The following is a 25,428-nucleotide window of genomic DNA, read 5'->3' as shown; positions in this document are numbered from 1 at the left end:
GATGCTGGTTAATCAGGAGCAGATGTGATCTACTCCTGATCCCTGGCAACTTGCACTCGTTCCTGTTGAAGGTGGCAAAGATCACAGGCTGTTTTTAAGTATTGCAGATCGGATTCATTTCCCCTGGCAACTGCTTAATCTGTGTAACCGTTAAAGGGTGGTAAGTTGGATCCTCATGGGTAATTTGGCTTATAGAATAGTAGGGTGGAGCCTGGATGACTGTGTTCTTTCTTGTGTTACAGGCCTACGCACTGCTGCTGTGTTGTTGCATCCTTGTTGTTGCTTTGCTGTAGTTTACTGACTGGCATTGACTGGTTCTTTGTTTTATGGTGTTTTAGTGTTAACTGTTTGTTATATCCTATTAAAAGGAGTTGTCTTTTTTTGGTTTTGTGTGTGTTGGTTCCTGTTTCTTTTGTATCTCGTTTACTGAGATTTGTGCTTTCTCTTAATTTATAGGGTTTTTTTTATTTTGCTTTAGTGGAGGCTGTTGGGATTCAGAGATTCTTTTATTGCTATCATATAATCTGCCTTATGATAAATGCATTAATAACATGTTCTACAGTATTATTTTATCAGTAATATTTCTTACAGGGTTCATATTGCATTGAATATGTTTGTCATCACATTGACCTTTCTATTTACAGGTGTAGTTATGATCATTTTATACACATTGCATATCTGTGCTTGTTTAGAGTTGATGTTCCATCCAAGAGGGTTTTAAGCTTCACTGGTGAGAGTGTCCAGGTGATACATGTTGAGGGAAGATGAGAACATAGAAGGTTAATTGCATGCATGCTTACAATACACATAAATCTAGTAGCAGGCCTGAGCGAAGGCCCAAGTGTCTTCTGCTTCTTATTTGAGACCTGCTGCAGTTCAGTCTACTTAGAGATTGAGGACGAGGGTCAATTATTAGCCCTTAGAGGCCCTGAAGCTTGAAGTCATTACCTTTAAAAGGAAGGTGTTATCAAAAAGAGAAGTTATATGTCTGTTTATAGTTATTAGAGATGTACAAGATGTACCCTTGTCTGTAAACAATGACTGGACATGATGTATTTTTGACCTGTATTGACGTGTATGTGGAGGTGTGATCCTCTATGCTATAAAACCAGAACCCAGTGTATTTTTATCAGAGCAAACAAGCCATATGCTGATGGTTGTTCTCCGTTGTCAATAAACTCATCGTTTGATTGCACTTTTCTGGAGCCTCCGTCGTTTGTTGTCTGATCTGCAGTTGATCGATCTCGCTTCAAGGCACGGCCACTTGTTGTGGGGGCTAGGCATGTGTGGTGGAATTCCCTCTGATGCATGTGAGTGTACACACTGGAAAAGAGGTATAATGCATCATTTAAGTGGCAGTGAGGATTGCAGAGAGTCCACGGGTGAGTAATTGGTGGCACCCTTGGGCACTCCTCCCTGTAGGTTGCCTCCCCAAGTGGCTGGTCTCCACCACTTTGTTTAATTATTTTACTCATGTGCTATTTTAACTAGGGCCGCATCGTTGCAGTGAACCTTGTTCTTTTAATTAATGTTTGTTAATGAAGTGTCTTGATTGACAGTTCTGTATTGCCAGCCCTGCTACCTTAGAAGTTTCTTTTCTGCAGCTCTGTATTTGCAGTTATTGTCTCAAACTTTGTTTTATGAAGTTGACCTGCCTCACCTCTGCTTGTTAATAACACGCCTGTGTGCCTTTTGTAACTGTTACATTTGCACTGGCTATTGTAATCTCTCCTGGGGTGTAACTTTCCTCCCCAGGTGGCGTTGTCACCTCCATCCAGTTACCTTAATGGGCTCTTCCTCCTTTGCGCCGCCACATTTGCTTGTGGTTTTTTGGGAGAGAGGGACGTGCCTCCGCATAGGTGACTTTCTCTGAAGCACGTCACCTTGTGACCGTTCTCAGTGAGGAATTTCAACAGTCTCGCAGGCCTGCTTAGAAGGAAAACGGATCATTAAACCAACAACATATTGTCACAGTGTCAGCCCTTCTGGAGAGATTAAATAGAGAGATTTTTATTTTATTTTCCACTGCACTGTTGAGCATCATCTTGAATATCTTGTTCAGCTTTTGAAAAAGAAGGATGTGTACTGGTGTCATGGATACTGTAAAAACCTTGGCATTTATCAGTGAAAATTACTCTGACTGCACATTTGTTTTTTTTTGTTTTTTTAATCTGATACATACTTTTATATTCATATCTTTTCAGTTTTCTGCCTCTCTCTGTACAGTTTATTTTTTCTCAATCTGTTCATCAGCTCTCTCAGACACATGTGATTTCACTTGTAGTGTCTGTGTGTATGCTGTTGTGGAAACATCGCCTGTTTATCATGAAATGCAAACACAGCAGTCTGTTGGAGTTTCCACTCCAATGTGAAAGCAAATTCAAGTTGTATTTAACAATTGCCACATTTTACTCACTCGGGTCATAATCAAGCTATTTTTCCCTGACACAATGACAGTCAACAAGTTTACACATCAAATCACAGCCCTACAAGTTGACAGGACAGCATGGTGACGGCAGAAATGCATGTTTGAAAGATTCATACTCATTGTCTTTGTAAATCTCTTTTGCGTTGTTCAGTCATTGGAAAGTCTCCTGGTCCTGCAGATTTTATGGATCTACCACTTAGTCTGTTTACAGGTTTACTAAAAAGTCAACATGTTGTCCTGCAACCCAGGGAAATCATTGTGGCGAGGGTTTGTAAACACCAGATGAATTCGGTCTTTGGCAGTAATATGCCCCTCAGCTTTTTCCGTTTTAGCAGCAATGTGAGAGACTGTTACCAGCCTTGCATTCATTGCACGTGCATGTCTTATTTTCACATCCCCCTCCTTCCCCTTCTCATCACTAAAAGGCACCATATGGCCCTAAAGAATGTAGCAGGGCAGTGTAGTCCGTGCTGCAGGGAGAATGGACCCCTAGTTTCCTGTTTTTTTCGGCACCAGCCCGACACGAACCCGAGACAATCCTTTACTACGTTTAACCACAGCAATAGGACATTCATGTAGTTGTAACCAGCATGATAATTAACTTTCTCTTGCTGATTTTTGTGCTTCATACAGCAACATGTTAGGCATTTTCAGCCACATACAGAAAACAGCCTGTGCTATTGCTGCCTTCACATCTTTTCCATTTCCATGTCCACAGTAGTGCATGCTTGTGTCTTGAGCATTATCAGCTGTTATATCTGGACTTTTTGCTTCAGTTTTGCTTTCTTGTTAATTTTCTCAGTCGTTTCTTTTTGCCATTTCTCTCCATGTATGGCAAATTTCTCAACGTTTGACCACCTTCCCAAATCCCTTTGCACTGAGTGTTTGTTTTTGGACTTCAGGTCCTTTCACAAAGTGATCTCACAGGTGAACTTCCCAGTTTGTGATTTGGGGGGCCATCTCTCCAACTAGCTGTTGGGTGGTCTAAGCAGCTGTGCTTTGGACATATTTCCATTAGGTTCGACTTATTTTTCTGTTGAACAAAGGCATATATCTCAGGTTTTATCTCTATGGGCATTTAGTGAAGTTGTTGCATAGTGTGCATAGGTTGGTCTCACCCACTCTCCACCCCAGGGTCTTCATCAATTGAAATTTCAGTGGTGATTCTGTCTGCTTTGGATTGGTAGGTACCTGCCTCCTAAATAATCAGAATAATCAGCTCCAAGTTCTGCGTTCTTTCAGACAAATTGAGTCAATCTGCATATTTTCCTGGATCATCATTAAAGCAGAGAAGAAATCATTTAAGAAATCCACTTCTCATCGACAGGATTCTTTTGAAAAATAAACTCAGTGTTGAAACCAAACTTATTTTCCAAGATCATTCACTTCATATCCATATCCAAACTATTACCTCCAACTTTTTAGCAGTCAGCCACAGATTAAGTCTGACAAAAGGAACTTCAACACCATAATTTCTCCAGAAATGTCCTTGTTTAGTGTTGTACAGCGCTGTGTCTTTCAAGAAGCCAGACTTGGAATTTTTATGTCAGTGTTGAGCAACAGTTCTCCAAGCTTTCTCACGTTTTTTTTTTTTTTTTTTCCCCCCCCTCCACTGGGCACTCGCGGCTTTGTCAATCATTTTCAGTCCAATCCTTGTATCTGGCTATTTTCAGAGGAATTTCATTTGTTCACTTAACACTGATCTATGAATCATTCAAGCCACAGATAACTCGAAGGATGAGCCAGGGTTGTGTCTACACATCACAGAAACTTTTTTAAAAAGAACCAGTTTGAAATGTATCTTCTGGCATTTCATTATTAGCAGCCCTTAAAAAAAAAAAAAAAAAAAATAAACTCATTAAAATTTATTGCCATTTGTTTCTTTAGTTGAATACAGTGACTGTATAAAATGTTTTCTACAGTCATTGGCTGAATCTATAAAAAATGCCAAACATAACACATTTCTGCACATAATTTTTGCCCCAATAATGTGATTGCCAAAGAGCTATTAGATGAAATCTTGGCATGGTGTGCAGTATTTTCTAAAAAATTGATGAAAGTGGAGGACAAAAGAAGTGGCATGCCAAAAAAAAAAAAAAAAGGTGAATGAACAGTATCTGAAAAAAGATTCAGTAAAGTCCCGTCATAGAACTTGAGACATGCATCTGTCCCTCCTGCTGATCCATCTACTGTTCACTGAAGCATTATAAAAAATGGTCTCAGTATAGGGGCGGCTGTCAAGTGACCATTTTAAGGAAAGGAGACATGGAGAAAAGGCTGAGGTATGCCAAATTACACAAGAACTGGACTGAAAATCAGAGGGGTTTTGGTTCAAATTTTCAATAATATTGTTACGCCTCTTTTGTCTTTATAGTGTATATAGTATAAATGAGTATTTACTCCCATCTCTGAAATAAAGGGGAGGCTCTGATTAGGGCTACATTCAGCTTGTAAAGAAATTAATTACATGTTTGCTTGTAATTAAACACACAAAGGTGGTCATACCAAACAATGACTTTTTTTGTTAGAATCGCCTTATATACTGTGTTTCTATCTATATTTGCACATTTCAATAAATCACTGCAGTCCTAGTAAAATATAAAGAAATGAGAGATGGCTTAATACTTTGTGTATATGGTGGGTTGTTTTTTTTGTTTTTTGTTTTTTTGCAGTGAACAGATTTCTTTACACTTGTGGCCTTGTGTATTATGAATGTATCAGGTAGTTGAGAGTTATGAAATTCTGTATTTTATTGTCAAAAGTGATTATCTTTATGTAAGGATACAATATCTGAGAGCAGAAAGTATTTCAGTATCTGTTAATAAATTCTGCTGAGCTGAAGCTTAGCTGACTGTCTCACTCTTTCTCCTGTTTATACAGAAACGTACTGTTATCGGTGGATTTCGTGACTCAGACCTGTAACTTTTGGACAGACTTCACTGCGGACACTATGCTTTTTATTAGTTATTTCATATTTAAACGTTTATAATAAATGGTTATAATAACCAATAATTTATTTGGTCTAGTTCATTTATAATATACTTTAATCAGTTCAGTATATCATAACTGAACTGGACAAAAACACAAACTATTTATATGGATCAGAAAAAATATAAAACGTATGTTAGGGGGAAACCCCAGAAAAACTGAATGGCTCCTTAGTTTGGTGGAGAGCTAAAGGGGATGTTTTGTTGTGTATAGAGGGCTCAAATGCAAGGCTGGTTCAGAGCACAAACTGTAAAGGGCACAGATTTGCAGTGTTGCTGCTGGCTACAGCCCACACTAGTTGTTTTTCTCATGCAGAGTCTCGTCGCTCGTTCTTGTTTTTGCAGCAAGAATGTACTTTCCTGTTTTGGAGAAATTCTGCATCTGTAGCAAAGCAGACATGAACGGAAATCACAAATAAGTCATTTTAATCACCCTGACTTTGATCACTTGTGTGGAGAGGCATCCTGTCAGCTGTTAGGCATGTATGCACTGTACTTCCACATTCACATTTACCACAGAAACCATGTCCATGGCCCCCACCCCCACTTCTTTTTCTATCAAAACAGATGATAAATTTAAAAAATAATCATGTGTAGGGTCTAAACCAAAAGACGACTGATTGTTCTTTGATCTTTCAAAGAACAATACATGTCTCTATCAAATATATGTTTTACTGTTATTTATAGTTAGTTTTTACTGTTAGTTTTCTTTTATAGTATTTTATGTTTACATCATTAAATAATCTTACTCAGCCTTATTTGATTAACCCACAGATTTGTTTTTTTAATTTAAAGTAGACAAAAAAAAAAAAGCAATCACATTTCCTGTTGATATTTGTGGTTAAGGTGATGCTGAAGCTGTAAGTAGCTTTTATGGCAAGGTCTTTCAACCTGTACAGTCACCATCCTGTGTCTTGTTATGACCCCCTGGCTTTGAAGAAGTCCCCAGTTAGTGAGCCAGCCTTCCGGGCTATCAGACCAGCTGAGGATGGCAGACCAATCAGCAACTGATTGGGCACACAGCCTGTGTCTTTAAATCCCCAGGCTGAAGAACATTCATTCAGGGGCTGCTGCTTTGAACTGAGCGTGCAGTCTGCCTCGTATGCTTCTGTCTGTGAGCCTTGTTTCTAAAGCCCTGTCTCAAGTGTGAGATTGTTTTGTTTGTTTGTTTGTTTTAAAGTAGCCACAATCACATTTCCTGTTGACATTTGTGGTTAAGGTGATGCTGAAGGTGTAAGTAGCTTTTATGGCAAGGTCTTTCAACCTGTGCAGTCACCATCCTGCTTGTTATGACCCCTGGCTTTGGAAGAAGTGAGCCAGCCTTCCTTCTATCAGACCAGCTGAGGGATGGCAGACCAATCAGCAACTGATTGGGCACACCTGTGTCTTTAAAAGGCTGAAGAACATTCATTCAGGGGCTGCTGCTTTGAACTGAGCGTGCAGTCTGCCTCGTATGCTTCTGTTTGTGAGCCTTGTTTCCAAAGCCCTGTCTCAAATGTGAGATTGTGGCTACTTTTAGAGCTAAATTTAGAAAATGGTGGTTAAGGTGATGCTGAAGCTGTAAGTAGGTTTTATGGCAAGGTCTTTCAATCTTTGCAGTCACCATCCTGCTTGTTAATATTAACCTTAAACTGGACCATGACATTTGCATAAAAATTCAATTCAATTTTATTTATATGGCACCAAATCGCAATTTAAGGCGCTTTATATTGTGTTGTCAGTAATTTTGTCAATAAAAACATAAATCTGGTACTAATGACCGAGCTGGATGATGTTTCCAAACTCATTAAAAAATTTAGAGAAAGGATGTATATAAGTGTGCTGAAATAATTCTGTTCAGTTGAGTGCAGTTGCAACATGCTGGTCAAAAGCTAGAATATAGGAGCGCAGTTACTTGGAATTGCATTACTGCTCTTGTGTGATTAATATAGATAACACGGTCTAAAGCTTGGATTTGTTTTTGTGTCTTGCCTTCCAGAGACGCCCATGAACCCAAAAAAAAGAAGAAAAAAAAGACATTAGCATAGCGAATAGAGCCAGCCAGCACTGTCAGGAAGTGCAAGCATATTTCAGTACGGCAGTGTGACACATGCATTCAAGGGGCCAAGATTTATCTCCATGGCTTCAACAATGACTGTTATAGCATTTGAGGTAAGACTTAAAATAAGAAATGGTGACATGAATAGAAAGTTAGTGCAAATATTCTGTATGACAGCACTCAGCAGAGTTTTGTTGTAGTAGCGCGTATAATGGGAAATTCTGTCTAAATATTTAAATTGAGAACTTTTTGTTTGTTTGTTTTATTGGTTTTTTTTATACACAACCATAAAGGAATACGTAAGCTCTATTGTTATTTACTATCCGGTCACATATTCTGTAACTCCTAGTTAATCGTTATGAAGCTGACAGTCTCATATAAGACATTAACATAATGCTGTACCTTCATTTTCCAAGCCTCAGCCTCAGTTTTAAACTCGGGTTTTAGTTTAAAACAAGAGATTTTAAATGTAATGAGCAACATGTAGCTGCTGACTAAGGCTCAGCTGGGAGTTTTACATTCTTAAAACGTTCAGAGATGTAATTCAACCATTTGACCTCACAGATGTGATTTACTTAAACTGGGTGCAGAAATATATATTTATATAATATATATACATATATTATATTTATATAATATATGTATATATATTATATAAATATATTATATAATATATGTATACTGACCAGTTAAACAATAAAGACAGAATTATACTGTGATACTTCCTGTATGGAAAAAGAATGAATGATGTAATTTTCTATTAATACACATTTGATGACACACAGATTTGGAGGAAAAAGGAAATTGAAGTTAAAATAAAACCTGTATGTTTGTTATGTTATTTCTTAATACAGTCACAATCCTTTTATTAGTCTACGTTACTCGCAATAGAAAATAGACGTGTAATTATTACAATAGAGAAGTTTTCTTTATGAAAATCTGACATTTCATCAAAAGGAAGAATCATATCTGTAATATATCATAAAAATATTTATACGGGACTTTTTTTTTCAGTCCAGCAGTACAGTTAACATTACATTTGAATAGGATGCTGCTTTTGGTGTAACGGTGTTATGATCATTACACATATTTTGCATTTGTCATAATATTTCTGAAGATATATTTCCCCCAGACTTCTTTCCATATTTAATAACATTTGATTAACCACTGAGAAACGGCACATTCTACAAGACTTTCAGCTAGTTATTTAAGTTGTTTTTGTACCAGCTACTATTTTTTTTTTTTTTTTTTTTTTTTTAAATATGATTAGCCACGGTTGAATCACATTTGTCACATTTAGCTTGAAATGCCTTCTGAGTCATCATGAGAGGGAAGTGAAAACAATCTGGTCTATTCAGTGTTTCCTGCCTAAACATTAGACTGAGAAAACTGCAGTGGAAAAAAAGAAGTATTTGATCATTACATAAATGAGTCTGTTCACAATCCTGTAATGAGTCTTATTTCGCTTCATCGTGAAACAAAACTATTAGTCTGATCACTATCACATATACTACATACAACTGGGAATCTTCATTTGACATTTGATGATTAAAAGTAATCCTCTCTTGTATTTTCAAGCGGACACCCGAAGAACTCGATAACTTGACCTATGACTTCAACTTCGCCAATGACTACAACAACTTCACCGAGGACTACTTCACCGATGACTACCAGTGTGAAAATGAAGTGGTCCTGCAGAGTTTTTATGGCCAGTTCCTGCCTGTGCTGTACACTGTGATCTTTCTCCTGGGTGTGGCAGGGAATGGCCTGATGATAACAGTCCTGGTGACACGATGGCGCCAGCTCCGCATCACAGAGATCTATCTACTGCATCTTGCCCTGGCTGATCTCATGCTTTTGTTTACAATTCCCTTCGATGTGGCCGACAGCGCCACCGGCTGGATTTTTGGAAATTTTATGTGCAAACTGAATGAGTTCTTGAAGAATCTGAACCTCCTTTGTGGCAGCGTCCTTTTAGCTTGCATTGGATTTGATCGGTATTTGGCAATTGTTCATGCAATTCCCAGTATGCAAAGTCGCCTTCCAAGAACAGTGCACCTAACTTGTATGATAATGTGGCTCATCTGTTTGTGTTTGGCATTACCGAATGCCGTATTTGCCTCAGTGACACAGAAAAATTCGACAGACGGACCTTTCCTGGTCTGTTACCACTACAGTTATAGTACACACGCAAGCAACTGGGTTTTGGCCAACGGTGTCTTTCATCATTTGTGTTTTTTCTTATCTCTGGTTATCATGAGCTACTGCTACACAGCACTAGTAATTACTCTGTGCAACAGCCAGAAAAGTGAAGCAAAAAAAGGAGCCATTCGAATATCTTTGCTCGTCACACTTGTGTTTTGCTTCTGTTGGCTGCCATATAACGTCAGCTTGATCATATATACACTGCGACAACAGAGTGTGATCGTGGACGACGACTGTCAATCAAGAGAAATAATGCTGCAAGTGCTTGAAGTGACAAAGAGCCTGGGTATCTCACACTGTTGCCTGAACCCTTTCTTGTATGCATTTGTTGGAGTGCGATTTCGCAATGAAATGATACATCTGCTTTGTAAACTGGGCTGCAGACGTATCTGCCTGCCTTTCCTCAGAGTCCATGGCCACAGTCGGGTATCAATTTCTGATGGAGCAACCACCAACAGCACAGTGCTCATGTAATAAAGTCCTCTAGTCCATGTGTACATGCCCTGAAAATGCCCCTCTGTACAGTCATCTTATAATACAATACTCATTGCTACTTTTAGTGTATTTTGTTTTGTTTTTTTATTTTCCACTCAAAAAAAAGTTGTAAAGCTGGCCAAAAAATAGCCTTGTGTTGTTTTGTAGCTACTGCTAATCCAATAAAGATTTTATTTTATATATTATACAACACCCGTGTTCCCTTGTGTGTGTTATCAAATTACAAGAATTGACAACACAAGAACCAGAACAAAACCATGTTAGAGATCCTTATTATTCTTTTTTAAACTCCTATTAAAACACAGTTATACAGAACAACTGCAAACAATCACAAATTGCATCTTATATACAGCAAGTATATATATTATATATATATATATATATAATTCCTTTGCACAACAGTTTGGTAGTTGGAGAAAATAAATCAATGATATTAAAACAAATAGAAATTTGAGGCACTCCTCTCCTGACTGCTGCGCTGTTCCCACAACAAATACACACATTTCTGAAATATACACATTTTACAGTTTTTATAAAATGGCTTCAAACTTGTTATTGAACAGTGTTACAGTGATTTCATTTTTAATCAGTTGTAATCCTTTTTCTCTCTCTTTTTTTTTTTTTTTTTTTTTAATTCCTCCTTTTCAAAACCACTAAAAGAATAACAATGAAAAATTCTGGACACAATGGGAGGGTAACCCAGTGAACACATTTTTTTTTTTTAAAGAACTTTTTATTGAGCTGGATCAGAATGGCATATTGGTCATACCTCCGGGACCATAGCCAATGGAACTGTCCAGAGACATTCCCCGCTGTCTGAGAGACTGTGGGCCCATCATACCAGACTGTGGATGAGGTGGGGCCATCATGGGACCCTGAGGGGACATTAGCGGGCCCTGGGGTCCAAAGGGTTCCCCTGCAATTGACATGCTTCGCTGCTTAGCCTGCATCATCATAATATTCTGCTGTGCCATCAGATTTTGTTGGTGCTGCTGAGAAGGCATCATGCCAGGTCCATATGCATTGGAGGGATGGTGGAGAAGGCTGTTGGCCATCATGGCTTGTTGTTGCTGGAGTTGCTGTTGGGGCATCAGCGCTGTCCTTCCCATCATATGACCAGGGGGACACATGGGGCCCATGCCCCCAGTAGAAACCATACCCCTGGAGACCCCCTGAGGAATGCCCATGCTCTGGCGTATTCCACCATGTGAGGGGTGAGGTGGTAGCTGCTGTTCAGCCATCATATTCTGTAGGCTTGCCAAGTGGGGGTTAGACGAAGGGCCACTGCTATGCGGAGGCCCAGAAGAAGACAGCTGTTTAAGGAGCTGCTGTGGCTGCTGGGATGGCATCCCTTGATGTGGATTCTGATGTGGCTCACTCTTAGGGAAATACTGAAGAGTGCTACTCGGCTTATCGGAAGGAATGATGCGGGAGAGATCAAACTCAGGAATCCCTGTGTGAGTGGGGCGTATGACTTCACTTAGATCAGGTCCTTCACCTATGGGAAGTGAGGGAAAAGAGTCTGGTGGGTGAGGGGGGCGTTGGTGAGGATGACCTTTGCTAAGAAGATGTAACTGCTGATGTGGTAGAATATCTTCATTAGACTGAGCGAAATTCTGTGACATGCCTCCAATAGGTGAGTGCATGGGCCCATGTGGTGGTGGCTGCATGCGGGGAAACCCTGTTGTCTGGGGTATAGGCGACACATTGCAGGGCCCCATTCCCTCAGGTGCTCCTCCTCCCATCATGGCAGAATTCATGGCAGGCATGCCCATTTGGTTTGGGGAAGAAAGGACAGGTGCTGAGGAATCATGGGACAGGTGCTGCTGACCTTGGTTTACAATACCCATCGGGCTATGGGGGTCACTGTGAGGACCAATCTGTGACGTCTGGGGATTACCCATATTTCCTGGTGATATAAAAAAAAAAAAAAAAAGTTTTCTTAACTCATTAAAATTAAAAAGTATTAACTGGAGCATTATTTTATTCAAAAAACGCACTACTATAATATGAATAATTAAGCTGACAATACTTATGCCTTTTTTATGTTTTTCCTGTAATGGCATAGACAAATTACCTTACATCAGCACAATTTAAGCAAAACCTTAGTGTACTGTTCAACTGTAGAAGGTATTTAATGATATATTCCATACCTCCGATGCTGACACCAGATAGAAGAGGACGATCTGGTAGCATCTCATCATCAGAAGTAGCAATTGTTTTGATTGCATCATGGTAGAGAGGAGTTGAACTGGGAATTGCGTACTTGGACATTTGAGACATGATAAGAGATAATGGATTCTGAGATGTTGGGACATCGGGAGAGGACGTAAATGGCATACTAGGATTCATTGAGCCTGGCTGGGAAATAGGGGTAGAGCTTGAACTCCTAGGGGGAAGTGATTGGCCTGCAAAAAGAACAATGAAAAATTCAGTAATCTGACAGCAAGACAAGGAATATCATAAACCTCAGAGAAGCCAATTTGGCATCTCTGAGGTTTGTTTTGAGCGTGGATTGGAGTCTACCTGTTTCAGTGGACCCACATCCTCCATTGCCCACCATCTTTCCACTGGCTGGACCACCCGGACTCGGAAGTGGTGGTTTAGGAGACGTCCACCCTGGAGAGCTTGAAGCCAAGGCGGGGGACTTCAGTCGTGCAGGAGAGGCAGACGGAGAGTGCATCCCAAGGCTGGAAGATCCCATTACTTGGGGAGACTTCATGGAAGAAGACGAAGGAGTCCCAGCACCAGATGCAGGTGGAAGAGGGGGATGATGCCCAACAGAAGAAACCTGTGATGGTGACTTCAGCCCTGGAGCAGAGGGGGAAGGTATAAGAGGAGATGGCTCTTGATTGAGGGATGGAGACTTTAGTTGATGAGGAGGAGGCACTGAAGGAGATGTCAGAGGGTTAACATTTACTGACAGGTCAGAGGTTTGCCTAGAACCAAGGTCTGCACCCCTAAGGCCTCCGCCCATCGGCATATGACTAAGACGTGATGTACTTCCCATTTGATTAGGTCCTTGATGATCAGGCCCAAACATCTCTGGGCCACTTTGTTGAAGATACGGTCCTTCCATCTGACCTCCAGAAAAAGGACCTTGGTTTGGAAACTGATAAGGGCCTTCAGGTCCAGGGATGATTCCTTTATTTCCTCCTCTTCCATTTTGAGAAGCCCTAATTCGTGAAATCTCTCCAGTGCCAAACATCTCCACTAGAGGCCCTCCTCCATGGCCTCCTCTGAGCTTCTGAGACATCATCTGCTGTTGCTGCTGAACATGAATTTGTGGGTTCATGTTCATTGCCATGTGGCTCCCCAGAGGAGAGTCTACTAACTCTCTCATCGGAGGACCCCCTCCAGGAGAGCCCATAATATCACGTGAACCAGGAAAGTCCATGGGATCACCTCGACCGGAGGGTTGACCACGGCCCATTCCTAAATTGGGAAGATCTGGGCCCCCAAGATTATCCATAATTCTTGAGCCCATGTTGCCATGCTGTTGCGGTTTAGCCAATCTATCAAGTTCAAACCTGGAAGCACCCTGCATGTGCCGTTTGTCCATGATGCGAAACAGCTCCTCGCGTGTTAGCAGATGCTCCGAGTCACCTTGCAAGTGTTGTGGCGGCCCGCCAGGGTAGCATCCATGGAAGGGACTTCCACCACTTATATTATTGGGCATATCATCTAGCCAAATCATGCCTGGGCGTGAGGGCCTGTGGGGTCCTAGACCTTCCATTGATAAAACTCCTCCTGGACTACCAGGGAAGCCCCCTCCAGGCGGCCCTCTCGGTCCAAGAAACCTTGGGCCACGGGGTCCCTCTTGCATTTCTATCATTCGTCCATTTCCACCCATTCCACCTCCCATCATATTGGCAGGACCCCATTGTTGATCTCCAGGCTTGCTGTGGTATGGAGGAGGGGGTCCTCTCATCATCATAGGCATGCCCATGTCACTCATGATTCTAAAGTTTTGGGGATGTGCAGAAGGGTGCATTTCCTGTTGTCGCCTCTTCTCCTGGTAGAATTCTTCTTGAAGTTTCCTCCAGGCCATTTGCTCTTGGGTCAGTCCTTCTTGTCCAAGTAAAGGACCCATGTCATCCCCAGGTGAAGACAGATGGTGATGTGGAGGTTGTGGCAAGTTATGATGAGAGTCCATTTGAGGGCTGTCAAGGGCAGGTCCACCAATGGATTGTGTATGAGAAATTATTGACTGCAGGGGTTCTTCATATTTCTTCATATCGCCCATTGGAACCAAGGCTGATGATAACATATTACCACTACCACAATTTCCAGAGTTATTAGTACCGCTGTTACCTTCCTCGAGAATGCCACCCCTATCAGTATTATTATTATTTGGATTGGATGAGTTATTAAGAGCATTGTTGTTAGAGCTTGCAGGGTCTCCAGAGCCTCCACCTGATCCACTGCGCAAAAGCAGCCTCTCTATGTCTCTCAACGTCTGCAGAGAGCGCTCCCTGTGTTCCAGTTGCTCTTTGGAAAGACCATCTGTGTTTCCTTGGCCACCCCTCTGTACTGTATCACTCTGTAGGTGCGTAGCTAGGATGGAGGGACTTCCCGAGGGAGAGACACTAGAAACAGGAAGAGGCATACCCCCTGTACCTTTCCCATTTCCAGTTCCTGGGTCTGCGCCAGCAAGTGCTACCACACTTCCTCCCTCTGACCTATGAGTGACAATGCTGTTATTGCTGGAAGCTCCGCCAGGTCTGGTCTGAGGGGATTCGTTATCAGAGTGTCCTGCTGATGATGGTGTCCCTGCAGTATGCATCTGACCCCCAACACCTGCAGAGGCTGGCCGTGGAGTTCCACTTTGGGATTTGGGGGTGCCTGTAGGTGGTGAGCTACTGGTATTTAGCTTCTCAGATAAATTAGAAAGCTTCCCTGATGGGTGGCCCTGTGGCAGAGAAAAGGACAAAGAACACAAGGCTGAACTTTTAAAATGCTATTCCTGCAGTCGCAATTGCTTTTCATATATTTTCATTAGTAGTGTGATCATCAGGCTAAATTATTTTCTATACGTGAACTTTGTCACTTTGATGTGGCTGTCTCCTGCTCGTATAGCCTACATTATCTGGCCTTCATGTATGAAATGGGCAACTACTACTAGGTGTGTCTGTCTTCTAGAGATAGACACACTACTAGTATTCATCGCTGCACCTGCAGTTTTCTGTTTGTCAGTGCCAGACAATTAATAGCACTACATACCCTTCTAAGTATTTTTTTAAAGCAGTCCTAAGAAGTGACAGACAGAAACAGGAACAGAGAGGCATCCGAGATTAAAATAACTAAACAAATTACCCTTCCCACATAGTTTGCACCTGTGGTCTTTAATGTGGAAAACACTTTTACTCCCATGTGGTTTAATCAGTTTAGCAGAAAAAAAAAAGAAAAAGAGATGACTGACCTGCTCCAACTTTGAATGTGTAACGTTTTGCTGGTGAAACAGAAGGATGGAATCAGCCTGCCCTTTCATTACTGCCTCTGCAGCACTGTCAAAAAAATAAAATGGCCACTGTTAGAAGCTGATAATCTTAATCTCCATTTGAATCATTGACCTGCAAATATTTCTCACCTGTTGGCAAGGCTGGTTGTGAAAACATAGACCACTTGCTGTGAAGCCTGAGGGGGATCTGCTTTTAGCCCTGGTCCCACCCCACATCCCATTGCTGGACCTCCAGATTCGGGCATGGATCCCGAAGTCAAGCGATCAGCGCGTCCCTGGATAGGACCAGCCAGCCCTCGCTCCCCTTAGAAAAAACATAAAAAAATCAAATACATAAATAATTAAAAAACAAACAAAAAACAAAAACACACACACAGTGGTTTATTTTCTCTAAAATAGCTTGGATTTTTATTTAAATACCAGCAAATCCATGTGGCTACTAGAAATCACCACCAGAGGGCACTAAAACACATATAGTCCAATCAGTGGAGGGGATAGTGTGGCATTCTAAGCAGACATCTCTATTTCACAGTGTTTTGTGCGTGCAGGAACTCCAACAGCAAAAGATAATTTATCAGTTGAACCTCAGAGAAAATAAAACAGACGTGCTGGATGGGGGGCGGGGGGGTCCACTGTTGTGGTCACAGTAACACTATTTCCATATTTAGACAAAAGCAAATGACAGTGTGTTTCACCACTGTGTTGAGGTATTCACACTCACGGTGGGCTGTAGTGTGTGGCTTGTCTTCATCTTCCTCTGTGTCAGGTCCAGAGCACCATTCATCTCCACTGTACGGCTGTTTCTTTTCCAGAACACAGCGCCGCTTGCTGCGCATAACACCCTCTAGAGGATAGACAGACAGACACATCCACATTCATGCATCTGTTATACAATTTCCTCTTTACTGTTACAACTAACGGTCTAAACCCACAAATGTATTTTCCAGAATCACAAGTTAATTAACTAACTAACTTGGTCTGTTCACATGCAATGTGCTTTACCTGCTGGAAGTTCACAGGACTCCAACTTAGAGCTCAGAACAGCATCTCTAATGGCAGACTCACTTTAAAAATCATAATATGGTCAGAGAATGGTAAACTGGCTACACCATGAAGTTGTGAGTAAAATGTAGGACATGTTAATTAGGGATTATTTTTAACTAGAGCTATGGTATGCATCTGTGAGGTACGTTTTAGTAAAAACTGGAAAAATTATAAAAGTGAATCATGAATTAATTTGACCATGTTTAATCCTCTGAGGTTAATGTAACCATATGTGCCAACCCTAACTCTAATCCTTTGGGAGAGCAGCACCAACCATTGCTAGCAAATGTTGTTTTGCAATATTAAACGAAAACAAATACCCGAAACCCAAATATCCTTTGAGATTTAAAATATAGCACTAAATGTGATGTAGATTATTTTTGGTTTTGTGTCCATCATTATACATATTTTAAGATGTGATAATGACACTGTTAAACCATCTCAAACTCTTGTATATTATTTACATTAAAATGTATCCACAACATAAACATAAGCACGATTATTTTGGTGGCTTCAATTCATTTTTGTGGTGTAGGCCTCATATACATCAAACTGTTAATAAAATCCACATAAATGGACTGTTAGGATTGAAAAAAAACTGGTATATAGGTTGAAGTCTGAGCTTTCCATGCAAGTAGAAATGGCTGCGTATTGCTGCTATGCCATCTTAAATCAGTCATGTGATTTGCGCCGGCACGATTGTTAACTCCAGAAGGTTAAATCACTTCTGCAGAAATGCTTCAGCTGCTCTTGCCAGAAGCTGCACATACCTGTTCATTCTCATTCATTCTCTAAGGTGGAAAAATATCATAAGAAGCATATGAAGTCTTTTTGCTTGTGCAAAGTTTAAAATGTTGTAAAATACTGAACTATGTGGTGGTTCTGGGATCTGATAGGAACAGCACCCGAACACCTCACAAGGTATTCCAGGCATGTCCATCTGGAACAAGAACACAAGATACTGAAAATACACCGGATTATATCCCTTTTGGCCTGGGAGCATCTTTAGAATTCCCTGCTTTGCTTTGACTGATACTTTCACAATGCACATCTGAATTAGTGGCACCGGATTCTGCGGCAAAGACTTTATATAAAAAATAAATCAATAAAAAAAAATATTACAGAGTTGGCTTATCAAAATAACTTGCAGGTAAACATTTCACTGGCATTTTGGCTGTATGTACGTCATGCTTTTTATGTAACTGTGTGCCAGCTTTATTCATCTCATCTACAGTGGTTTGAAAAAGCGTTTGCCCCCCTCCTGATTTCCTAGCATTTTGCATATGTGTCACACTTATGTTTCAGATCATCAAACACATTTTAATATTAGATGAAGATAACCGGAGTAAATATAGAATGCGGTTTTTAAATGATGATTTCATTGATTAAGGGAGAAAAGTCATCCAAACCTACCTGGTTCTCTTTCAAAAAGTAACTACTGCTCTTGTTAAATCTTGAATTAACTGTGATTATCTACATTTTTTGGAAAGTTCAGTTCCGTTTCACTAAACACATTCAGGCCTGATTACAGGCACACTTATTGAATCAGGAAATCACATAAATAGAACCTGTCTGACAAAATAAAGTACGCTAAAAGATCTCAAAAAGCAGCACATCATGTCACTATCTAAAGAAACACGTGATAAACAAAGTAACTGACATCTATCCATCAGGAAAGGGTTACAAAGCCATTTCTAAGGCTTTGGGACTCCAGCCATTATACACAAAGGGAGAAAACTTGGAACAGTGGTGAACTTTCCCAGGAGTGTCCGGCCTACCAACATTATTACAAAAGCACATCGACAACTCACCCAAGAGGTCACAAAAGAACCCAGAACATGTCTCTGTTAATATCAGCGTTCATGATTCAACAGTAAGAAAGAGACTAGGCAGAAATGGCATCCATGGGAGAGTTCAAGAAGAAAACCTCTACAGACCAAAAAGAACACAAGGCTCGTCTCACATCTGCATGAAAGCATCTGCATGATCCCCGTGACTTCTGAAAATATTCTGTGGAGCGATGAAGGTTTGAGTCCCATTACATCTGGTGTAAAATTAACACAGCATTTCAGAAAAGGAACATCATACCAACAAAACATCTTGAAGGAGAATGTCCAGCCATCTGTTTATGACCTCAAGCTGAAGCACACTTGGGTTCTGCAGCAGGACAATGATTCAAAACACACCAGCATGTCCACCTCTTAATGCAGGGGTGAGGAACTCCAGGCCTCAAGGGCCGGTGGCCGGTTTTAGATCTCACCCTGGGTCAACACACCTGAATCAGATGATTAGTTCATTAGCAGGCCTCTGGAGAACTTCACGACATGTTGAGGAGGTCATTTAGCCATTTAAATCAGCTGTGTTGGATCAAGAACACATCTAAAACCTGCAGGACACCGGCCCTTGTGGCCTGGAGTTCCCCCACCACTGTCTTAACGGCTTAAGAAAAACAAAAAATACACTTTTGAGTAGTCTAGTCAAAGTCCTGGCCTGAATCTGATTGAGATGCTGTAGCATGACATTAAAAAGGTGGTTCATGCAGAAACCCACCGATGTGGCTGAATTACAACAATTCTGCAAAAATTCCTCCACAACACGGTAAAAGACTCACTGCCAGTTATCACAAACATTTGAGTGGAGTTGTTGCTGCTAAAGGTGGCCCAACCAGTTATAAGGTTAAGGGGCAATCACTTTTTCACACAGGACCATGTAGGTTTGGATTTGTCCCCCTTAATAATAAACATTTTAATTCAGAAACCACATTTTGTGTTTACTTGTGTTATCTTTGTCTAATATTTAAATTTGTTTGATGATCTGAAACATTTAAGTGTGATAAACATACAAAACAAAAATAGGAAATCAGGAAGGGGGCAAACATTTTTCATACTATTACGTGTTGCTTGTAAAAAACATATGAGCCAAAAAACACAATTACACATGCTTCCAGATAAGCCCTATGACAATTCATTGATCATCTTTTTGACTTCAGAGCAAACTACTTCCAAATAAGCATAGGTCTGTGGTTACCCAAACTCAACCCTATAAAGTTAAAGTGAAAAAGGAAATTGCAATGACAGTACAGACAACCCAACAGCAGAGGGAGGACTGCTACCTTTTTTCAAAGTAGTAGTTACAGGTTTATCTAAGAAAAACAGTTAGTGAGGCAGTTTTTCACTGCATATTTCAAGGTCTGGCTAATATAACACATGTAGGATAACCAAATGAATCTTAATGTGTGTGTGTGTGTGTGTGTGTGTGTGTGTGTGTGTGTGTGTGTGTGTGTGTGTGTGTGTGTGAATGCATAAATGATGACAAATTAAAGGGAAAAACTTAAATGTTAGTGTTAGTTCTGTTCACCACCATCAACAGAACAGTGGAGAAACATCTTTTGGAAAAGCACTGTTTTACTCCTACAGCAGAATTGCAAAGAATCAATGCTGAAGCCGACTTAAGCCGCTCTAGTGGCACACATTGGCACAATACCTTACTAAAGTCCCTGTGCAGACATGGACTCCTCTCTGATAACCTGATAGCACACAAGAGTCAGTTTCATCACCATTCGGTCGGCCACTTTTCTTTAAGAATCACAACTGCAATTTTCCACAATCTTCATGTACCACTTTCAGAATGGTGCAAGTCTAAACCCATGCCACTGAATTAACTGGAAGACTCGCACAAGATTATGATCATGTGTGTATTATGCATCTTAAGTTGCTCAACAATAAACATCACAGTTTGAGAGAATGCTCTAAAAAGTATCAACATGAGTGTATCGTTCGCCTTGAGGCTCACGCTTCTAATTTCACAGTCTAACACCAGCCGAGCTAATCTCTAGAAAGCATCTAAACTACTCCTTTAAGAAAAAAAAGTGTTACAAATGTCTAACTTCACACTTAAGTCTTTACAGCAATGACAGAATCTGTGACTTTGAGTTTTTACAGCAGGAGCTGTGGCTACTTTGCTGCTTCCACATCAGAAAGCATCAGAAATTGGTTAAAGTTATACCCAAAACTGAAACAAGATCTAGCATCTAATTACACTGTGCTCACCTCTTAAAACTAATCTGTCCCACATAGTTGCATCTTAATAATTCTTATGGCATATCCCATGTGAAGTGGCCACTCACCAAAGTAGCTATCAAAGTAATCAAAATACAGCTACTATGGTTAGGAAACTTGCGTCTTATAAAAAAAAACATCACTTGATGAACTGTCAAATTGTCAAAGCATAATATTGCAGTAGTGCTATGGATCAATACTGTGGGTCTGAATGAATCCACCCAATCTTTCATTATTTCCTCTTAGCCTCTGCTGTTCTGTGTGCTGGAACCACACTTCATCCCTGAGTGTTTTTATGTGTGTTTGTGTTAATTATTAATGTATTGATACATTATTGTGTTTGCATATTCATACTGTGGGGACTCCCCACCCTTTTTGGGGTCAAAAAGCAAGTTCCCATAATGCAAATCATTAACTTTGATAAGACAATTTTGGTTCTGTGCATGTGTGTGTGGTGTTTGTGTATGTGTGCGTGTGTAAGGTTCGAGTAATGCACAGGAAGCCCAGATGAGTTTCACAAAACACATGATGAACTCTTAAAATAGCACTAGCAAACAAATGCAAATCAAGCACTTTGTACTGAACCACATGAACAAAAATATTTACACTCATCACCTCCTGTTTTAATAGTATCCTCTCTACTATTACTAAGTTGTCACAACCACATGAGCTTTCTTGCTCTCAGAGCACTACAGAAACCCCAGATGTTTTTTCATCTGAGACACGTCACTGCTGTGAAGGCATGGCGAAAACAATCAAAAGCCAGGGGGAAATTCTGATGCTTCAGTGAAAGGTCAGGGCATTTCAGCATGAGAGAAAACAAGTTCTTCTGTCCTCGCAGTCCTTGTATTCACTTCCTGCTGTGGAGGAGGTGAATGCACGTAATCTGGTATTTCGGGTAAAGATCTGGCTGATAGGGACGTAAAGGAAATGAACTTATGCATAATTAGAAGAAAACAGCACTCACTAAAGAGCACCCTCTATATATTGATACATGTCTTACCCCCTTTGGCATCTGTCTCCAGGACTGGAGGAACAGCATTTCTTAATTCACCAGAGTCAATGGAGACGCTTCGATCCCGCTTGGTTTTGGTTTTCAGCATCCCTCCAGTGCCACTCACTGATTGGCTGCCAACTTTGAGCCCAGGGTTGCTCAGGGACAACTGGCTGGTTTTGACTCCATGGTTGCCAGAACCAATGCCCTTTGAACCCAGGTGGGTAGCAGATCCTGGCTGCTGCTGCTGCGCCTGCTGATTTACGCTGGGTATTTGGGATCGGCTGTCACCGGTGACCTGCTTGCCATGACTGGCCAGTTTATTGTCTGGGTGCATTTGAAAGGCTGGTGATTGAGGTGAAGGTCTGGTAAGGAGAACTGCTGGGCTGTTAGTCAGTGGAGTCACATTGCTTACAGGCGACACTGATGGAGAAAAGAAAAAAATCATAGTGATCAGTATTTCAGAGGCTGGTTCTGGGTTAGGTCTTTAAACCAAACTTAAGCCGTGTTCACTCACCTCATCTCACCTAGACACTCAGCTGACACATCGCCATGCTGGTTTTCAGGATGCTTCACTGACCACACATAGACCTAGGGGACAGTAACAGAGGAATATCATCAGCAGAGGCAGAGGGCGACCTTTACAGCTAACACTGTTAGTTATGTGTCCTCAACCTGTGGGTCAAAGTCAACGTCAGGAGACAGAAGAGAGAGAAAAAGCCAAAGACTGATAACAGAGCAAGGCCAAAAACACACTGAGGTAACTGTCTCTTTAAGGCAAAGAGTGCAAAACTGAGTTTGAGCTGGGGGAGGGACCCGAAACTCAGAAGTAGCTCAGTAGCAGTGCTTAAGGTCCCGCCCTCCACCAAACACTTTGCAAACCGCAAAAACTCCACCACATACAATGCTGTTTAGCAAAAACCCTGTTTCCCTCACTTAGACACACTCATTCCTGTTTCACACTTGAAGCACAAAACAGATAAAATAACTACTCGATACTAACAGATTTTATTTTTGGACTATTTAGACGCCCAACCAAATCTCAAGACATCATCAGTACTATCTACCTTTGCTTTAATGTAATTTAGAGTGACCAAAGATCCCAGGTAATGAGGCCCTAATCCTAGACTTTCAATTATTTTCTTTACAGAAAAGGTTAAGGTATAACAACAGCCTTTCCCCATGCAAGAATGAAGCTAAATATTAGTAATGGAGGACTTCAAATCAAATCTGCTGCTGCAAGCTGGCACCCTTTTGCCTATGTCCATAACCTCAAGTTTCTGTTTTTAATATTTGCTACTGCGGTGAGCTGTTTTTGGTGAAAAATATTTTATGCATTCTAAAAACTAGCTCTAAACAAGCAGACTGAGCTCATCCCATAAAAGATACCATAAAAGCATTAGTTCTTCAATATTTGCAGGTTTCAACATTAGCTGGTCCAAAAAAAAAAAAAAAAAAAAAAGTTATCAAACCCTGTTTAAAACAAACATCTAGGCCAGATCTTTGGCTGACATCAGGCAGATCCCGTGTAAACACTTCTGACTGATGACACAATCCTAGTCAATCAGGTCAGCTGTTCCGCTCCAAAAGAACCATCTGTAGCACTCACTCACCTTCACAGGTAATGGTAAACACAATGCTCCCATTAGTCATTAACCAACACTGGCTCAAGTCAGCACAGGAGGGTGCCTTGTTCACTGGCTGAGGATTTCATCATTCATTAACTCAAACAGGGACAGTCAGACGTTGCAACTGTTGACAAAGTATGACTCACTGCTTTGTGCAACACAAAGGGGAGGCAGACTAATCATATGGTGACAGGCTGACCTTCAAGTGGACACTTATGAAAAGAAAGAGCCAGCTAAAATGAATACCCGTCTAGTGGTTATCAAGCCAACTCTGTCATTTATGCTACTGCTGGCATGTTGAGGGGAATCAAGGCAATAAGGGTGCAGCTTAAACTGGAAAAAGTGGAAGAATTGAAGAGTCACTGAAGTAAATCTTGTGTCTCACTTGAACACTGTAAACAGTTCAGCCTCATGCTGCCATTATCCGCCACTTCTTGCAACATATATGGATGTCTACTGTAATGTTGCTTGTGAGTGGCTGCTTGAAAATGAAGCCTGTCTCAGACTGAATGGAGAGAATTGAGTTTACATTCTGTTACATGGTTACGCTATAATAAATTGATTGAGGCTTCAAAGTTTTTCAATGTATTACCAACAGGAGAACACAATCAAAAACAAACAAAATAAAAATATGATGTAAAAAGAAAACAGAAAAGTTGTCCATTTGAAGCCTTTAAATTCTAAAATAACAAGTTCACATCACTATTACAGATTATTTCTTGATAGCATATGTGGCACAGATGCTATCAAGTTTTTAACCTTATTAACATGTCCATCTGTTGCTCTTGATACTGTATGGTCAAAGTCAGATTATTAACTATTAAGCTGTCAAGAAAGGCTGAGCACTTTCACATAGAAACTACAGTGAACAGCCATAAAAAAAGCTAAGAAACCAACCTTGTTAGGTTGTGGGGTGGGGCTAACGTGTCAAAGTTAGTGAAAGAAACTCTATAAAATACAAGCAGCAGATGAGCAGTTTAACAACATGGAAAAACCTCAAGTTGTACATCCGTACTCATTTCATTTCAGCTCAGATTGAGTATGTATCATAGACCGTATAAAACATGGATGTAGCTTCATGGTCGGAAAAATGAAGCCAATGCTGAAGCGCCTTAAACCTCTTGTCTATTTGAAGAGCATCAGATGGCGATAACTGGTTGCAAAAAGATGGTCCTGTGGACATCTACAGGGAAAACTGCTTTCTTGACCTCTGTAAACACTTCCCAGCTGAGTTTATAGGCTCAGTCACTCATTTGGGGTCACAATGACTAAAAGTTTATGTCTATTAAGTTTAAATCCCAAGATTTACAAAATACATGTTTAATATACATCACATTTGGGTTTTTTTGCAACAAACATAGCAATGGTGGAAAAGCTCAACTCGAATCTTCAAAATGGGCACAGTGGCAGTACGCACTCTTTGTACTGCTACTGTGCCCTGCGTCTCTCGTTTGTTCTCTGTTTTACGCAGCAGACTGGCATGCATCTCCTCTCCAAAACACACAAAAAAAACAAAGCAACATAGGTGAAGTGAAAATCATGTTATTAATGTGGTCTTATATTACCGCAAGACCAATTAAAGCTTCCTACCAAAGTGGTAACCCTTGTGGCTGCTATGCGTTTTGTTTTGGGGTTTTTTGACCTGCCAGGACCCTTTTTTTTTGGTTTGTTTTGTTTTTTTCATATACACGTGGTGCATGTTTCAGCAAATCTCAGAAAGCAATTTGGACTGAAGCAAAAACAGCCTCACAATTTTACATATTGTTAAGGGTTCAGTGTATGCATGCATACAATGATTTTACATTCCTGTGCATATAATAATACTGACTGTAGTTAATTGGTTCGTCTGATTGTTTTGGAAAATGCTCATCTACTGGGATTTACATGCACAACTGCCTTCAGAGTTTATAAAGAAGGGTCAGAAGAAGAGAAACTATTAAGAGGGAGGCAGTTCTCTGAATGTAAATGCCTGGTTGATACCAGAGGTCAGAGGGGAAGGGCCAGATTGCTTCTAGTCAACAGGAAGGCAACAGTAACTCAAATAACCACTCGTTACAACCAAGGCATGCAGAACAGCATCTCTGAACATG

General features: G+C 40.7%; 2 protein-coding genes across 7 annotated transcripts in view; one reads left to right on the top strand and one right to left on the bottom strand.

Annotated features, from left to right (window-relative positions):
* Window positions 1–17: 17 nt before the first annotated feature.
* On the top strand, window positions 18–10,798 carry LOC116329282 (C-X-C chemokine receptor type 5). 4 transcript variants are annotated; one of them, XM_039622598.1, is made up of 3 exons: window positions 18–160; window positions 7,394–7,566; window positions 9,032–10,798. In XM_039622598.1, exons 2-3 carry the CDS (start codon window positions 7,534–7,536, stop codon window positions 10,130–10,132), a joined length of 1,134 nt encoding a protein of 377 aa, XP_039478532.1. In that variant the 5' UTR covers window positions 18–160; window positions 7,394–7,533; the 3' UTR covers window positions 10,133–10,798. The 4 variants fall into 4 exon arrangements, with proteins under 4 accessions (XP_039478532.1, XP_039478534.1, XP_039478533.1 ...); XM_039622600.1 differs by lacking the exon at window positions 18–160 and adding an exon at window positions 1,841–1,859; XM_039622599.1 differs by lacking the exon at window positions 18–160 and adding an exon at window positions 6,249–6,275.
* bcl9l (bcl9 like) overlaps window positions 10,765–25,428 on the bottom strand; it is a 29,387-nt gene continuing 14,723 nt past the window's right edge. For 2 of the 3 annotated variants that reach the window (XM_031751286.2, XM_031751285.2), the window contains exons 2-9: window positions 22,228–22,301; window positions 21,720–22,133; window positions 16,336–16,458; window positions 15,744–15,918; window positions 15,576–15,660; window positions 12,680–15,065; window positions 12,307–12,561; window positions 10,765–12,062 (exon numbers count right to left, since the gene is read on the bottom strand). In XM_031751286.2, coding sequence (XP_031607146.2) covers window positions 10,900–12,062; window positions 12,307–12,561; window positions 12,680–15,065; window positions 15,576–15,660; window positions 15,744–15,918; window positions 16,336–16,458; window positions 21,720–22,047 — 4,515 coding nt within the window. In that variant the 5' untranslated portion in view covers window positions 22,048–22,133; window positions 22,228–22,301 and the 3' untranslated portion in view covers window positions 10,765–10,899. Of the gene's footprint in view, window positions 12,063–12,306; window positions 12,562–12,679; window positions 15,066–15,575; window positions 15,661–15,743; window positions 15,919–16,335; window positions 16,459–18,746; window positions 18,893–21,719; window positions 22,134–22,227; window positions 22,302–25,428 lie in introns of those variants that run through there. The other variant, XM_039622596.1, reaches the window with a different exon arrangement.

Source organism: Oreochromis aureus, linkage group 14 (genome assembly GCF_013358895.1).
Source record: "Oreochromis aureus strain Israel breed Guangdong linkage group 14, ZZ_aureus, whole genome shotgun sequence".
Lineage (NCBI taxonomy): Eukaryota > Metazoa > Chordata > Actinopteri > Cichliformes > Cichlidae > Oreochromis > Oreochromis aureus.
The sequence above is the reverse complement of the archived record's forward strand: the minus strand, read 5'-3'. Positions and strand labels throughout refer to the sequence as shown.

Excerpts from the sequence above, each read along its gene's own strand:
- LOC116329282 (XM_039622598.1), top strand. The coding sequence starts at position 7,534 with ATGGCTTCAACAATGACTGTTATAGCATTTGAG. Across the intron at positions 7,567-9,031 it reads TGACTGTTATAGCATTTGAG|CGGACACCCGAAGAACTCGA; the intron begins GTAAGACTTAAA and ends TGTATTTTCAAG.